Source organism: Rana temporaria, chromosome 3, assembly GCF_905171775.1.
Source record: "Rana temporaria chromosome 3, aRanTem1.1, whole genome shotgun sequence".
Taxonomy (NCBI): domain Eukaryota; kingdom Metazoa; phylum Chordata; class Amphibia; order Anura; family Ranidae; genus Rana; species Rana temporaria.
Window position 1 is genome coordinate 90,809,257 of NC_053491.1, and position 17,317 is coordinate 90,826,573.

The 17,317-nt window shown below is 42.9% G+C and overlaps 1 protein-coding gene across 1 annotated transcript in view; it reads left to right on the forward strand.

The window, feature by feature from the left end:
* Positions 1–1,845: 1,845 nt before the first annotated feature.
* Positions 1,846–17,317, forward strand: part of LMAN1L (lectin, mannose binding 1 like) — a 100,094-nt gene continuing 84,622 nt past the window's right edge. Inside the window, exons 1-4 of the mRNA XM_040342959.1 lie at positions 1,846–2,056; positions 5,983–6,137; positions 12,435–12,542; positions 15,579–15,640. Of these exons, the coding sequence (XP_040198893.1) occupies positions 1,897–2,056; positions 5,983–6,137; positions 12,435–12,542; positions 15,579–15,640 (485 nt within the window). The 5' untranslated portion in view covers positions 1,846–1,896. The remainder of the gene's footprint in view (positions 2,057–5,982; positions 6,138–12,434; positions 12,543–15,578; positions 15,641–17,317) is intronic.

Sequence of the window (17,317 nt, forward strand, 5' to 3'; positions counted from 1 at the left end):
AGCAGTCCTCGCAAGGACGGGGGTAAGTACTTTCCCCCTGTCGCGGCAGGATGGAACAGCTGGGCTTCCTGGGGGGGGGGCACAGGAAAAGAGCCACGCCGCAGGCAAGGGCCCTCTTTTTTTCTGCCGGTATTTTCGGCAGTCAGGACCCGCAAACAGGCATCCTCAGACGGACAAAGGGCCAGGTGGGGAACAAAAAACGTCCCTGGGTTCGCAAGCCGAACAAGCCTGCGGACAAATCTGCAACGGCATGAAGGTTTTCCCCCACCCTACTCTCGGGTGGGGGGACGTCTGCATGAGTTTGCGGCATGGTGCACCTCCCTTATTTCCAACCAGTGGGTCTGCGAAGTGCTATCAGGGTACAAGATAGTTTCTTTCTCGTCCACCAGATTCTTTCCTCAAACCTTCCTCTCCTTTCCGGCTCATCGAGACGCCCTCTTTGGGGGCAGTGCTAGACTTGTTAAGCTGCGGGGTGATCATACCTGTGCCACTGCGGAAAAGGTTTCAGGGTTTCTACTCGAATCTGTGGTACCGAAGGACGGAGTTTGTCCAATCCTGGACCTCAAGGCTCTCAATGCCTTTTGTAAGGGTTCGGAAGTTCAGGATGGAATTATTTCGCTCTTTGGTCGCTGCACTCAATCCGCTGGATTTTCTGGAGTCCTTGGACATCAAGGACGCATACTTGCATGTCCCCATATATGTTGGGCATCATAGGTTTCTGCGATTTGCGGTCGGGGAAGACCACTAACAATTCGTGGCTCTTCCCTTTGGCCTGGCATCAGCTCCAAGGGTTTTTACTAAGGTGCTTGCCCTGGCTGAGACAGCGAGGAATCGCTATCGTGGGCTACTTGGATGATCTACTTCTGAGAGCTGCTTCGAACTGAGAATTGGAGGAGGATGTGGAAATTGCCAGTCAGATCCTCCAAGAGTTTGGCTGGGTGCTGAACTTCCAGAAGTCGGTCTTGGTGCTGACTCGGCGCCTGGAGTATCTGGCTCTGATTCTAGACTCCGGACGGCGGTGAAGTTGTTGGTGTCCCGCAGGTGGTCATTTCTACGTTTTTTTGCATGCGAGTCCTGGGTCTCATGGTAGCCTTCTTCGAGGCAGTACTGTATGCTCAATTTCACACTCGAGTCTTGCAGAAGGAGATCCTGTCCAAAAGGGACAAGTCTCCATGGTGGCTGGATTGTCAAATGCGCGTGAGCCACCTGGTCAGGACTTCCCTGGTCTGGTGGTTGAGATCTCTGGCTCTTCATGCCGGAAAGTCGTTCCTTCCCTTTCATTGGACGGTGATCACGACGAACGCCCGTCTGACCGGTTGGGGGGGGAGTCTGGGGTGTTCAGTCGACACAGGGTTGATGGACACAGGAAGAATCTCGCCTGCAGATCAATGTCATGGAACTCTGAGCGATCAGGCTGCCTCATAGTAAGCCTATGGGGGATGTCATTGCCCTGGCTCTTCAGCTGTTGTCACTGCTCTACACAGAAGCCAACTTCAGAATATGTAAGTATAGGCATCTTTCCTTTAACAGGGTAAATAGAATAGGCATGGAATGGAGGTGGGAGTAGATTTCAGCTTGGGTTTTGTCTTGAATTACACTTTAAATGCTTTAGTGTGCATGGTCTGGGCACAGGTTCCTCAAACAAGAACATAGAGCAAATTTTGGCATCCTCTGAAAACAAAAATGTTACTTGCTTGTGGCCATTAGTTTGAATTTTCAGTTGCAATGTGAATGAATGCTGTTAAGTCTGTCATATAGTATGGGAACGTACAGCTGTTAACTGGTCTGCTGGGCCAATCAGCAGGTGCCTGGTCTGCTACAACTTTCACCCTCCTCCATGACCTTCTGCCAGGCCATTGTGACTTCCCATTACTGAACCTTTCCTCTGACTTGAATATGGCTCTTGCCAGTTTAATATTGCTTCTTTCTGGCTTGATTTGCTTTGTCCTCACAGAGGATCTTCCCGCACACCGAAAGTTTGAATATAAATACAGTTTCAAAGGTCCCCATATCACCCTTCCTGATGGAACTTTACCCTTCTGGGAAAAACTTGGAGGTAATTTTATTCTATGATAGTTTCTAACGTACTCTAAAAGATTAAGCTTTTTGATACTTTTATGTTTCAGATGGATGTCATTTGTTTGTTTTTATTTATTACATGGACGCAAGCAAGCATGCAAAGGGGCTGCCTAAAACATATTCTATCGTCTTGTTAGTTGAATTGATTATATGATAGAATCCACAGCACAGTAGCTCTCAAACTTATGTTATTTTCGTTTGTGTCATTTTGTTTTTTTACACATTTTATTTTCATCTTGCATTGCAAGTTTTCCTATATGTGATTGACTAGTATGTATACATTATACAACATTGCAGAGAATGATTGTGCAGTACGTCATGTCAAATTACTAAAAGTCCGTTTTCATTCGTTATCCTGCTCTGAGCTTCTCCTTGGCTGCTATTTAGTTACTGCCATTTTTAGCAATACACCATTAACCATTTAAAGGTCTTTAGTGTTCTATAAAGCCTCATACACACGATCGGACTTCCATCCGACTTTTCCGTGGTATTTGGTCCGAAGGGCGTTGGCTGTGAACTTGGTATGCATAAACAAGGCACATTTTCATACAACATTCACCAAACCATGTGGTTTTTCAGCTCTTTACCGCCACCTTTTGGGCAACTTCTGCTAATGTTGTCTGATGTTTAGCATTGGTTTCCGAGCATGTGTGTTTGTACTTTGGATTTTAACCGCTTAACGACCACCACGTGTACATATACTTCGGCAAAATGGCACGGACAGGCAGAACGACGTGCCCGACCGTCGCTGCCTAGATGTGGGTCGGGGGTCCGACCGGTACATACGGCGGTCGGTAAGCTTCGGGGAGCGATCCGGGATGAGGGCGCGGCTATTCGTTTCTAGCCGCCCCCTCGCGATCGCTCCCCGGAGCTGAAGAACGGGGCGAGCCGTATGTAAACACGGCTTCCCCGTGCTTCACTGTGGTGGCTGCATCGATCGTGTCATCCCTTTTATAGGGAGACACAATCGATGACGTCAGACCTACAGCCACACCCCCCTACAGTTGTAAACAAACACTAGGTGAAACATAACTCCTTCAGCGCCCCCTGTGGTTAACTCCCAAACTGCAACTGTCATTTTCACAATAAACAATGCAATTTAAATGCATTTTTTGCTGTGAAAATGACAGTGGTCCCAAAAATGTGTCAAAATTGTTCGAAGTGTCCGCCATAATGTCGCAGTCACGAAAAAAATCGCTGATCGCCGCCATTAGTAGTAAAAAAAAAAAAAATATTAAAAATGCAATAAAACTATCCCCTATTTTGTAAACGCTATAACTTTTGCGCAAACCAACCGATAAACGCTTATTGCGATTTTTTTTTTTTACCAAAAATCTGTAGAAGAATACCTATCGGCCTAAACTGAGGAAAAAAAATGTTTTTTTTTATATATTTTTGGGGGATATTTATTATAGAAAAAAGTAAAAAATATTGTATTTTGTTCAAAATTGTCGCTATATTTTTGTTTATAGCACAAAAAATAAAAACCGCAGAGGTGATCAAATACCACCGAAAGAAAGCTCTATTTGTGGGAAGAAAAGGACGCAAATTTCGTTTAGGTACAACATTGCATGACCGCGGAATTGCCAGTTAAAGCAGCGCAGTGCCAAATTGTAAAAACACCTCTGGGCATTTAGCTGCATATTGGTCCGGGGCTTAAGTGGTTAATTGGACGGACTTGCATACACACAATTGCATAACCCGACGTTACAGATTTATTGCCAGACAGTTTGTGAGCATGAACAGCCAACATTTGTTGTCTTTAATTCAGCCAACAATTGTCTGATGGAGCATACACAAGGTTGGATTATCCGACACAACATGTCCATCAGGCAATTATGGCCATAAAATTGGATTGTGTGTATGAGGCTTTAGACTGCGCTAGTTTAATTGCATACCTGCCAGTAGTAAGCTTTTCTCTATTCATAAAAATATGTTTTAGGCTTTTAGTTAAACTCTTGAAGAAAATATGGGGCTGCCATAGATGACTATAATGCTGGTTGCTTGGTGGTCTTGCTGAACCCCTGGTTTAAATGCTTTTGAGTCACAAATACAAAGTAAATCTGCAACGACTGAAGTGCTCCTTGTCTGCATTTTTTCAGAGATATAGTCACTGGTGATATGCATAATTGTTTAGGTAAAGTTTTTCTGTGCTAAGGGAAACTAAGAGGTTTCAATTGCATAACATCTGCTGAAAATGCTGGTTGCCTGGCAAAAGTCCTTTGACTTTAGTACATTCTGAGAGGCTGACTTGAAGAAAGCATGCAACAAAGGAAGCTGAAGTGAAGTCAGAACTCCTGATCTGCATATATACTGTAAGAATTTAAGCTATTAGATCTGCATGACAGCCAGTAAACTAGCATTTTCAGAAGGTGAGGTCTATAATAAATTTTATTCCATTAATAAATGTAATCCCCAATTGACTTGAGCATGAGTATTTAAATCTATATACAAAACGATGATGTACACAGAGAATTCATATATGTATACATGCACACATCTGAAATTTCATAGTTCCCCATGAAAGTAACTGGTATAAAAAAGCCAAATGCTTGCCCAGACAGTAAGAAAAAAAGGTAGGGACAAGTGGAAACAAGGGGGTAGATTCACGAACGATTTACGCTGGCGTATCCATAGATACGCAGCGTAAATTCAAAGCTAAGCCGGCATATCTACTTTCTGTATTCAGAAAGCTATAGATACGCCGACATTAGCCTAAGATACGACTGGCATAAGTCTCTTACGCCGTCGTATCTTAGGGTGCATTCTCACGCTGGCCGCTAGGTGGCGCTCCCGTCGTTTTCAGCGTAGAGTATGCAAATTACCTACTTACGCCGATTCACAAACGTACGTTTGCCTGGCGTTCGTTTTTTATGTCGTTTGCGTTAAGTCTTTGTCGGCGTTGCGTTGCTCCTGCTATTAGGAGGAGCAACCAATATTAATTATGGACGTCGTTCCCTCTTCGAAATTTGAATTTTTTCGTCTTTTGCGTAAGTCGTTCGCGTATAGGGTTGGACGTAATTTACTTTCACGTCAAAACCAATACGTCGTTAAGCCGTACTTGGAAGCAATGCACACTGGAGTACGTACACGGACGGCGCATGCGCCGTTCGTAAATCATGTCAATCACGTCAGGTCATCACATATTACCATAAAACACGCCCCCCTTCCCCATTTGAATTACACGTGCTTACGCCGGCCCCATTTATGCTGCGCCGCCGCGACTTATGGAGCAAGTGCTTTGTGAATACTGCACTTGCTCCTGTAAGTTGCGGAGGCGTAGCGTAAATACATTATGCCGCCGTAAATTATAGCTTAGCTACATGAATCTACCCCAAGATGTGTATCTCCCTGGAATACTTGCGTTTACATTGTTCTACATAAGCAGTACTGCAAGTCAGGATCTGCTAAGTGAGTCTAGCCCAGGAGGTGAGGGAATGAAACCGAGGAAGAAGAAAGCGCACCAACACACCCCAGGAGCTCCCAGCTCAAGATGGCATACTGTATAACCACATTTGCTTCAGGAGGATCTTTTGAAGATCAGATCAGCTTGTTTAAATCATTACAGTGCCCGAGTTCAGTGATATATCCGCTAACTGTATTTACTGTTAAAGCAGCAGGCTTTACCTTGTAAGCGCCGGAATCCAGGCAGCTGCATTTCAAATGAAGTCCATTTTTGATGTAGCATAAAAAACAGGATACAGCAAAATGAATTTGGAAAAAATAAACGGTTCACTCTGTATCTTCGCTTAATCGTGAGTCGGCACTGAGTGATTCCTTTTGAAAAGCTTTATGGTGGAAAAAAGTAACATCAATATCTTAGAAATTCAAGTTACCTTTTAGTTTCACATGCTTGTGTAGTGCTGTATTTGTTTGATCAACTGCATATACTCATGGTTACAGATGCAATTCCTGGTCCAGATGAAATTCGCCTTGTTCCATCGCTAAAGAATCACAAGGGATCTGTATGGACCAGAAGCGGTTTTTCTCTTCCCCACTGGGAAGTGGAGATGTCCATTAGGATCTCAGGACACGGGGTCAAAGGAGCAGAAGGAATGGTGAGATCATGGAGCGAATATATCAATATTTGCCCACTGTAACCACCCAGATTTTTTTTTTCCCATTATTTACATTATAAAAAGTAAAAAAAAAAGAATGAATGATATTACAAAAGTATAAGTAGAGATAGTGGGCTTATCAACGAAACATCAATTACGTCAATGTGCCCACCTGATGACCCATACTTACCGTGCCTTATTTTACCAAACCAGTCCCAACATCAAGAGTGCCAATTTGCCAAAGGGATTGAAACCTCAATTTCTTTTAGCTCTACTGTCCATCTCTCTCTTTTTCACAAATAAGAGCTGCTGCCTAGGAGTGGAAGCCACACAACTCCACCTCTACCATCAGGAGCTCTAATGAAGACTGTTTGTTCGTTCTAGGGTTTTCCCCCTCTTAGGTGAATCCTTGCCACCTAATTTTGACACGACTGTCAATCTGTTTGGTCTATTGTTGTACAGTAGATGTATTTAGAATGGCTGGCATGGCTTAGACCTCTGCTATTGTCAAACTACCTCCTCTAGATTTGACCCTCTGCAATGATTTTACCTTGTTATGAAACTAGGAGTGTCTAAGCCCCTAATGTCAACCAGCACTATTCTACTGAACCTGTAGGTCTATCAATTAAATGCCAAAGAATGATGACCATTATGACGTGTCAACCCTCCCAATTATCACCACAACAATAACAGCATCAACAGTGCTCACTTACCATAGTGATTAAAACATTAAGTCCTTATTAGCTTCATTTCTAAAATGTCTTGTATTTGTTTTCAGGGTTTGTATACCGTATTTTCCGGCGTATAAGACGACCTCGGGCATCCATTATTCAAAAGCCGTGCCTCCTCCTTGTGGTGTTCCTTGATAGGCGGAACACTTGGTTTCCCAGCAAAGCCTCTGTTCGGTGTTCCGCCTATCACGGATGTCTTCTCATCCTCAGCTTCGGACGAGAGGACCTCCATGATAGGCGGAACAGAGGTTCCTATCACGGAACAGCATGAGGAGGAGGCGCGGCTTTTGAATAATGGACACCCGCAGTACAGGACTAAAGGTATGGCACAGTGAGGCATGTAATGGGCACAGTGAGATTTGAAAAAGCTGAATAAAGCATGTTCCTGTCAGCGGTTGTTCTGGCTACCCCTCAGCTTCCAGACAGACTAGTAGGAAGGGGGTCGTCTTATACAGCGAGTATATCCCAAATCCAAAATTTTAGCTGGAAAATTAGGGGGTCGTCTTATACGCCTGCAAATACGGTAAGTAATATAAAAATGCACCACCCGACGGCAAACATTTTCTCAATTTGACTGTTCGTTTTCCACACTACCTTAAAAGTCCTGGGTGACCTAGCTTTTTCTGCTGTAAATATGAAGATCGGTAGACGTTCTGGAAGTTACGAGTTACTTTATTCACCATCCATAGGTATTATCATGTAAGACGCTGTACCTGTTTAGGCTTAAAGGTTAAAACCAGTATAAGAAAATATATATAAACCATTACATAATTATCTGTGACTTATACTCTACAATCACTTTGCAGTGTTTAACCACTTCCATACCAGGTACTTACGCAGCTTCCCGCCCAAGCCAATTTTCAGCTTTCAGCACTGTCGCACTTTGAATGGCAATTGCGCGGTCATGCTACACTGTACCCAAACAAAATTGGCGTCCTTTTTTCCCCACAAATAGAGCTTTCTTTTGGTGGTATTCGATCACCTCTGCGATTTTTTTTTTTTGCGCAACAACTAAAAAAAGGCTGAAAATTTGGAAAAAAAATTACGTTTTTATTTTTTTCTGTTAATTTTTTTGTAAATAAGTTTTCTCTTTCAATTACGGGCACTGATATGGCGGCACTAATGGGCACCGATGAGATGGCACTGATGGACATCGATGAGGTAGTACTGACGGGCACAGATGAGGTGGCACTGATTGGCGGCGCTGGTATGCGACACTGATGGGCACACATAGGCGGCACTGATGGGCACACATAGGCGGCACTGATGGGCACACATAGGCGGCACTGATGGGCACACATAGGCGGCACTGATGGGCACACATAGGCGGCACTGATGGGCACACATAGGCGGCACTGATGGGCACACATAGGCGGCACTGGGCACTCATGGGCGGCACAGATGGGCACTCATAAGCGGCACAGATGGGCGGCACTGATGGATACTTATGGGTGGCACAGATGGGCACTGATAGGTGGGCACTGGGCATGGATGGGCACTGTGGGGTGGCACTGATGGACACTGGGGTGGCGCTGATGGACACTGGGGTGGCGCTGATGGACACTGGGGTGGCAGCACTTATTTTTGCCAGGTTGCCAGTCAGTGCCCATTTGTGGGCACTGACTGGCATCTTTTTTCTTTATGCTTTTTTTTTTTAGACTTTTTTTTTTTTTTTTTGCCATTTTTTTTTTTTGCCCACCCTGGTGCTCCAGGGTGGGCATCCCTGGTGCTCCAGGGTGGCGATCCGAGGGGGGGCTGCGCTGATAAACAATCAGCGCTAACCCCCCCTGTCAGGAGAGCCGCCGATCGGCTATCCTCTACTCGCGTCTGTCAGACGCGAGTGAGGAAGAGCCATCGACGGCTCTTCCTGTTTACATCGTGATCAGCCGTGGTTGGACACGGCTGATCACGTGGTAAAGAGTCTCCGCCGGAGGCTCTTTACCGAGATTGGAGATGCAGGGTGTCAGACTGACACCCCGCATCACCGATCGCCGCGATGCGCGCCCCCACGGGCGCGCGCGGCATGAAATCCTGCAGGACGTTCTAGAACGTCCTGTCAGGATTTCATAACCACTTCCCGGACGTAAATCGGCCATAGGCCGGGCGGGAAGTGGTTAAACAAGTGCCATATGCCATCACCACAATTTAACAAAGCATGTATTTCTCAAAGAAAAAATAATAAAAAATTATATATGCATGAAAGGGTGAAAAATAGGTCCAAGAATATCCCAAAAATTGTCCTGTATAGTCTTTGTGTTTACTCTGTACACTTTATGTGATATTGGTGAAAAATTCTCTCCGCTCCCATATAACCAGTACTCCACCACATGTGGTAATAGAGATACTCACCAGATCCCCTCTGCTGTATTGGTCTTTATGATTGAGGGGATCTGGTGTATCTCTAGTATGGAGCACTGGTGATTTGGGAGTGGCGAGAACTTCACCACTCCCAAACTTCTCCCTACCATCCAAGAACAGTTTGAGGAACAATGTCTTTTCCAGCATGATGGAGCACCTTGCCATAAGGGTAAAGTGATAACAAAGTGACTTGAGAAACAAAACATCAACATTTTGGGTCCATGGCCAGGAAACTCCCCAGACCTTAATCCCATTGAGAACTTGTAAATCCTGAAGAGGCGAGTGAACAAAAAAACTCACACATTCTGACAAACTCCAAGCATTGATTATGCAAGAATGGACTGCCATCAGTCAGGATGTGGCCCAGAAGTTGATTGACGGCATGCCAGGGTTAATTGCAGAGGTCTTGAAAAAGAAGGGTCAACACTGAAAAGCTACACTCTTTGCATAAACTTAAAGTAATTGTCAATAAAAGCCTTTGACACTTATGAAATGCTTGTAATTATACTTCAGTATACCATAGTAACATCTGACAAAAAGATCTAAAAACACTGAAGCAGCAAACTGAAATTGAATATTTGTGTCATTCTCAAAACATTTTGACTAAGGCTGTACAAGCAGTCAGCTTGGTCTCGTCTGTTTCCTGTCTGGTATATGCTGATTTTGTGTTGTCTTGTGGTGCATTCACACCACGATTTTATCATCCTACTTGTTCTCACGATTCTTAGGTTTGAAATCGTACAAATCTGTATGGCAAAACGTATCCATTCACTTCCATTCATTAATGTAGGTCCCCAAGTGCATCCGATTTGATCCGTATCAGATTTGATACGATTTAAAATCGCATCAAAAATCGTGTTTGACCACGATTTTTGGTCCTGATTTGAAATAAAAAAAAATCGGACACGATTTTAATATATATTGTGGTCAATCTAAATCGTAATAAATCGGATGACTGTGCGTTTTTTATCCGATAAATCGTACCCGATTTTTTTATTACGCATGCGCACTAGACACTGGAACGAGCTAGAAACTTCAAGAATCTTCTTTTTTTTTTGTGAAAATCGGATGGAAAATTTAGCTGTGCGATTTATGAATCCGATTTAAAAAATACATTTTGACATACGATTCCATCCGATTTAACGGTCCGATTATCGGATGTAAAAATCGTGATGTGAACCTAGCCTTACTGTTTTCCTGGTAAGTTTGGTAGATTTGTTGAGACAACTTGACTTGTAACTAAGAAGCTTTGCCATAATAAAAAAAGAAAAAAACACTGGGTGGTACAACAATTAAATCAAAACACTACTATATAACCCAAGCACATACCTCCCAACATTTTGAGATGGGAACGCGGGAACCCAACGCGGGAAAAAGTATGTAGGCATAGAAACTGATTAAACTGATTGTAAACCCACTTTTGAAAAAAAAAACTAACACCTGCAAGACAAAGGCATAATGAGCTAGCATGCATAGCATACTAGCTCATTATGTAATACTCACCTGGGATTTTTTTTTTTACCACTACTATTCCTTTATACTGGCTTTTGAAATTTACAAATACCACAATTTCAAATTTGGAAGAAAGGCTTAGCACTGGGAAACTTTTTGAAAGATATTACATGCGTTTTATATACAACTATATAGATCAGACCAAAATGTGGGACAAATTATGAGGACAGAGGGACTTTGTTCAGAATCAGGGATAGTTGAAGAAAATTGCTTAAAGCGGTTGTATACCCGCACTGAAATAATTTGTGTGTATGTATATACCGTGTTTCCCCGAAAATAAGACCGGGTCTTATATTAATTTTGCCTACAAAAAACACACTAGGGCTTACTTTCAGGGGATGTCTTATTTATTTACGGCATGTAAAATGACGATCTTAAAAGTGGTTGTAACCCTAAAAAAAAAATATATATATATATATATATATATATATATATCTATCCTTTAAAGCACAGTGTTTGGTGCTGTGTCATTTACCCCTTGTTCTAAAAATCCTTGATTAAATCAATAAAATATTCCTGTGTCCCCTGTCTTCTCTCCCTCTCCCCCAGTCAGGTCAGTATTTTGACATTTAAAAAAAAAAACATCTTGCTTAAAATTATGTAATCGGTTTTAATAAAAAGATTATACGGTACTGGTATAAGTGTGTATACTGGCAGTGTGTCTCCCTTTTCAACAGTTTTCGGAAATACGGTACCTTTCTAACAGATCCCCTGGACCCGCACGTGATCTTCTCTTCTCCGCTCTGAGATCCCTTCTGACGTCAGCCCGCTCCGAGCTCTGAGAAGGGAGGAGCCCCAGACGTCCGCCAGATGGAGGGAAGAGCCGAGATCCCTGCTGAAGTCAGCCCGCTCTGAAGGAGGGGCCGCAGACGTCGACGGGAGGAGGGAAGAGCCGAGATCCTGCTGACGTCAGCCCGCTCCGAGCTCTGAAGAGCAAAGGGCTGCAGATGTCAGCCAGGAGGAGAGAAAGAAACCTTCGGCAGAGCAGTGGATGTAAATATGGGATTACCGTATTAAATACAGTTACAAAGGGAGACACACTGCACCTTATACCAATTTTACAGTTTTTTTAAATGAACGTTACTAGGGCTTATTTTCAGGGTGAGGCTTATACTGCAGCCCTCCCTGATAATCAGGCTAGGTCTTATTTTCGGGGAAACACGGTATGAAAACCTGTAAGGCAAACCTGCAGCCCATACTATGCAGTATGCAGTGCTCACCTAAGAACGAGGCCTTGACATCTTGATCCCGGTCCACGCTGAGGAAGCCGACCATGTTCCCTCTGCATTTCTTCCAGGTTCATGGCTCCGGCGCTGTGAGTGGCTGGAGCTGCGATTAAGTCACTCCCGTGCGTGCACGTGGGAGTCTTTTTCCCAGGAAGGTCTGGCAGCATCTGCCGGAACCTTCAGCCGGGCCTTCACAGCGCATGCTGTAGGTAAAAATAAAAAAAGGTATACAACTGCTCTAAGAAAATTCTATGGCCAGTATCAAGTGTGTTTAACCTTCAAAAGTCTAACTTCTTGCCTTTGTTCATATATGATGTGCGGTCTAGATCCCTTTATGCGGTCACCAGTTTAATGCTTCCATTATAAAGGGAGCAGAGAAAATGTGCTGCCCACTGTTTGAAGTGTTTAATGTAATCCTGAGGAAGCAATCATTCTCCACTGCTGAATGGCAATATTATGTTCAATTATAGGCTCTGTGGTATACCAGGAATCCAGGAGACTTGGGTCCAGTGTATGGCTCGAATGATCTCTGGGATGGACTAGGGATTATTTTTGACACGTTTGATCATGATTTTATGGTAAGAGCAATAGTTTACATTCCAATTTACTTTAAAACGGGTAACAAGGCATTTGTGCATGGTGTGCCATAGCATGTATGACGTATGTGCTTGATAATAAATTACCTTTCACATTGTTGTGTATTGTGTGTCCTCGGGGCATACTTTAGTAAGGGCACGGATGAGCACCTTACTAACTTGCAAGCTCAGTCAGGCCTAGAAATTACTTCTATGGAGTGAGAAAAGTGGTTGCTTGGAACTTTTAAAATCCCTTTTCATAGTAGGCCTGTTTTATTAGCAGCATGTGATAGGGATACGATTACATAACATGTGGTGCCTCTCAATAATTGGACACATATTTTAAATGTAAAGGGACAGATTAAAGGAAGGTCTTGACTGGCTATAGGTGATATGTATTGATTATTAGAGCATTTATTTAACTCCTACAGGAATGATGGATTGGGGGGAAAATACATGGGGCACCATTTCTGTACTTTCGGTAGTAGTCTAGCAGTCTTTTGGCTTCAGCAATTTCTGAGACACCAATTAACCAAATCAGAGGCTCAAGAAATATTAAAGCCATAAGGTCAACACAACAGCAAGGCAACTAGTTTTCAGGAGTATGGCAGTGTTAGCCTTTGTATATCTCTCTGCACAGGTTTTCCTTGATGTTCTGGAGCCCCATTCAATAGATTTTTGTTATGGGTCTCCACTGGGTCCTAGGAAACAAAACAAGATAAAGAGAAGGGGACGTCAAGTCAACCATAGTGTAACAACTAGATTTATTGTAAATATAAAAGCCAATAAAAGTTGCACTCGCAAACATAAATGAAAATGAGCGTGTCTCTCAGATCAGTGTGCAGTCTTGGCATTGGTGGGGGTGGGAGATCGGATCGCAGTGGCTTCAAGCACTCTACATCCAGGGCCGCTTTGGGAAGGCACCATGGAGCTGGAGGAGCAGCCATAGAGAGGCTATGCAAAAACCGCCAGGACCGCCAGAGGCGATTCAGTTCGCATGTGCTGCGCTATATAAGTTCTTAATTCATTCATTCATTCATCTGTCATTGCAAGGGCTGCCGGGAAACACGTTTCGGACTCAAAGACCCCCCCCCCCCTTTCCTCAGGGACTGAGGGATCGGACTGCACACTTATCTGAGACATGCTCATTTTTATTTAAGTTTGTAAGTGCAACTTCTATTGGCTTTTATATTTACAATAAATCTAGTTATGGTCAGCATGGCGCCCCTCTCTTTTTCTTGTTTTGTTCACAGCCTCTAGGTTCCCAACCTGACAAGGGAGGCGGCCTCGCACAGCCTGCAGCTAGTTAACCATTGATTAGAAGTTGCTCACAGCCTCCAGATTGTTTCCAACAAGCTGACACTTGCATTACAACTCATTGAAGTTTACTTAATTGTTGGTATATACCAATTACTAAAGAATTTTAATTTATAGGTGACTGTTACACTGTAACATCTAGGAATTATTACCTTCCTCCTATGGTATTTTTATTCTCCCTATTGGAGCGCCAGACATTTTTTTTTTTTTTTTTTTAATCTTTCTTTAGCTTTGGGTCCTAGGATATACTATGTGTAGGACTGGCGCATTCTGCTGCTATACTGGTCCTTCTGTATTAGACACATCTACTGCTGAATGGATGATGGGAAATAAGGGTTCAGTCCACAAACAATAGTTTTAGACATAGTGTGGCAAACTGTACACTTGATTCATATACCCCTTGGGAACTCCAGTAAGTGGGAGTTGCAGGTCCCTACTCATTGCGGTTTTTACAGGCTTCCCTGTAATATTAATATTACACAGCAGATGCACATGAGTAAAGCCTTGTACACATGATCGCACTTTCCGACAGGAATTGTGTGTTGACAGCCTGTTGGTGGAAAATCCGACCATTTGTACGCTCCATCGGACAATTGTCCGATTTTCCGTGTACAAATGTTGGATGGCAGGCTTTAAAATTTTCGTGGACAACGGTCTGATTTTCCGATTGTGTGTACACAAGTCCAAAGTACAAACACGCATGCTCGGAAGCAATGTTCACCAAACACAACATTAGCAGAAGGTGCCCAAAGGGTGGCACTAAAGAGCTGTAAAAACTCATAGTATGTAACTATGTTCGTGTTTTGTTTGGCCAACAATTGTGTGCCGTTTGTATGCAAGACAAGTTCCTGGCCAACGCCCTTCGGATAAAAGTCTGAGGCTTTGTCCACGGAAAATCCGATCTTGTATGAGGCTTAACACTCCTGCTGCAGTAAAAGTCATCAGATTTCATGTTGGCGTGGAAGAAGTTACAGGGCAAGGAACTCAACTATCCACATTTTGAAGTGGTCATTTCCAGATATTTGAAAAAGCAGCCTAGTATTATCCACCTGTAACTGTGAAACTAGTTTTAGGTATATTAGCTTTAAAGGGTTTATATACTGTATTTTATACTTAAAGGGTTAGTTCACCTTTCCTGCACCTTTTCCACAAAAACCTGTATGCATGTATTCCAGGATCCCTAGCACATTACATTTTGCTGCTAAGCCAGTAAAAATGGTGATCCTTTTCCTGTCCATATGTGTAGGCCTTGCATGGTACCATCAGCAAATCTCCTTGGTGCTTGAGCTGGACGTTGGTTGTGCATCCTCAGCTGCCACTCTGGCTCATTCAAGCGTTTGCTCTTTTTCTCTCTAGAGAAGAGCACATTGGGAGTGTGTGCAGTTTGAACAAGCCGGAGCAGCCTCTGGGGGTATGCAGCATATATTCGGCCAAAGCATTGAGGGGTTTTTGCTGACAGGCAATGCATGACCTACATATATGGATGGGAAAAGGAGCACCTTTTTACCAACTGAGCAGTGGTATGTAATGTACTGGGGATCCTGTAATACATAGTTCTGAGGGAAAGGTGAACTATTCCTTTCATTTAAAAAGAACATATTTGCTCCCTCTTTGTTGAGCCTTGTTTTCTTTCAATCTTTTGCATTATTATACATTTCCTTTCCTTTTATTTTCCCCACAACTGCTAACCAAATCTCCAGTTTAATGCTTTCTTTTGCCCAGGGAAATAACCCAGCAATAGTTATTGTGGGGAACAACGGAAAACTTCAGTATGATCATTTACGGTATGTACAGTGTTAATAAAATGGCTATACAATGTAACCTCTCTTATGTGGTGATTTACAAATTAGAGGAAAAACGTGTATAAAGAAATCACACCAAATATGTAAATAAGTGTTCAATAAGAGCCCATTCACAAGGGTTAAAAAGGAGAAGTATATGTTGTTGGATATATGCAACAAACTATAGCTTAGAATGCAGTTTAGATAAAGGACACAAGATGTCGCTAGTGATCATTGATATGATAGACTGTGTTCTTTATGATATGTTGTGTTTTCTGTATCACAGTGATGTACTTGTTGGTTTTCTCTTCCTGCTTGTAATCTGTGTTTTTCTTACCATGAGGCAGAGAGACATCTTTGTCTGCCTGATGATCCTACAATAAACAAGCCAGTTCCTGTTACTACAGAATATGTCTGATCTGAATTAGACTCCGCTGCACTTATCCATCATACTCTGCAACATATGTGAAACAAGAAAGTCCAAAGGAAACAAATCATCCACGATTCACTTGCTCCACAAGTGTCCTAGCGATCACAATTCGTAGTGCTGCCGCCAACAGGTGACACCCAAGTATTAAAGCCTCTTACCTGTGGACCATCATATAGTATGGTCACATGCACATGTTTACATCTCCCTATAAAGGGAGGTGCCAAACGTGATCCAGTCAGGGTTGGTTCATCAGCAGGATGAAAAATAAAAGCATATACGCCCATAGTGTAACTCGTAAAAAAAAACCATTTATTACAAAAATTACGTGAAACTTGCAAAGGGAATCATACCACGCAAATCCTTGGGCAATAGATTTAAAAACTTGCATATAGCAATAAAAACAGATACAATTGCTCTCCCAAAAAGCAGCAGGCTGTGTGGCTGCACCGAACTCAACCGCTGGTCAGCAAGCATGCGTGATGTCGAAGCGTCATAGCCACGCCCTTGGCTACCACACTTCGTCATAATGCACGTTTGCTTAAAAACCACACCAAAAACGCAGCTTCCCATTAAAATGAATGGAAATTGCTGTAAAAATGCACCGCGATTTGTGTTTTTGGTGCGTTTTTAAGTCGCGTCCATTTTTCACAGGTGCAGGCAACCCAAAAACACACAAGAAATGTATAAGAAGCACAGCAAAATACAATTTTGTTACAGAGCAGTGTGTAACGGCCCTAAGTTTAATTGTCAAAGCTTAAAGGGTCACTAAAGGAATTTTTTTTTTTAGCTAAATAGCTTCCTTTACCTTGCTGCAGTCCTGGTTTCATGTCCTCTTTGTTCGTTTTTGCTTTCATGTTGCTGTAAATCCTCTCTGTTCTGGACACTTCCTGGTTGCCTGTTTCCTGATGACCACAGTACTGGGAGATTTCTCACGGTGGTCACTAATCAAGGAGGTGTGAGTAAAACAAAACTGGATTGGTGCTGAGGAGTTTTAGACCAAGTATCACTGCTCTCTATTGGCTGACTGCCCTCTAGTGGCTCTCTGTACATCAGAGAACCAGCAAACAGCAGCAAAAACAAAACTACACTGCAGGCACATTATATGATTGTTTTTTATCTGTTTTTAATCATTTTTAAAAGGAATCAGTTAACTATTATGTCTCTATGCCCTGTAAACAGTCATTTCAGCAAAAAAAAAAATTTCCTTTAGTGACCCTTTAATTGAACAAGCTGAAGGTAGAAGCTGATTA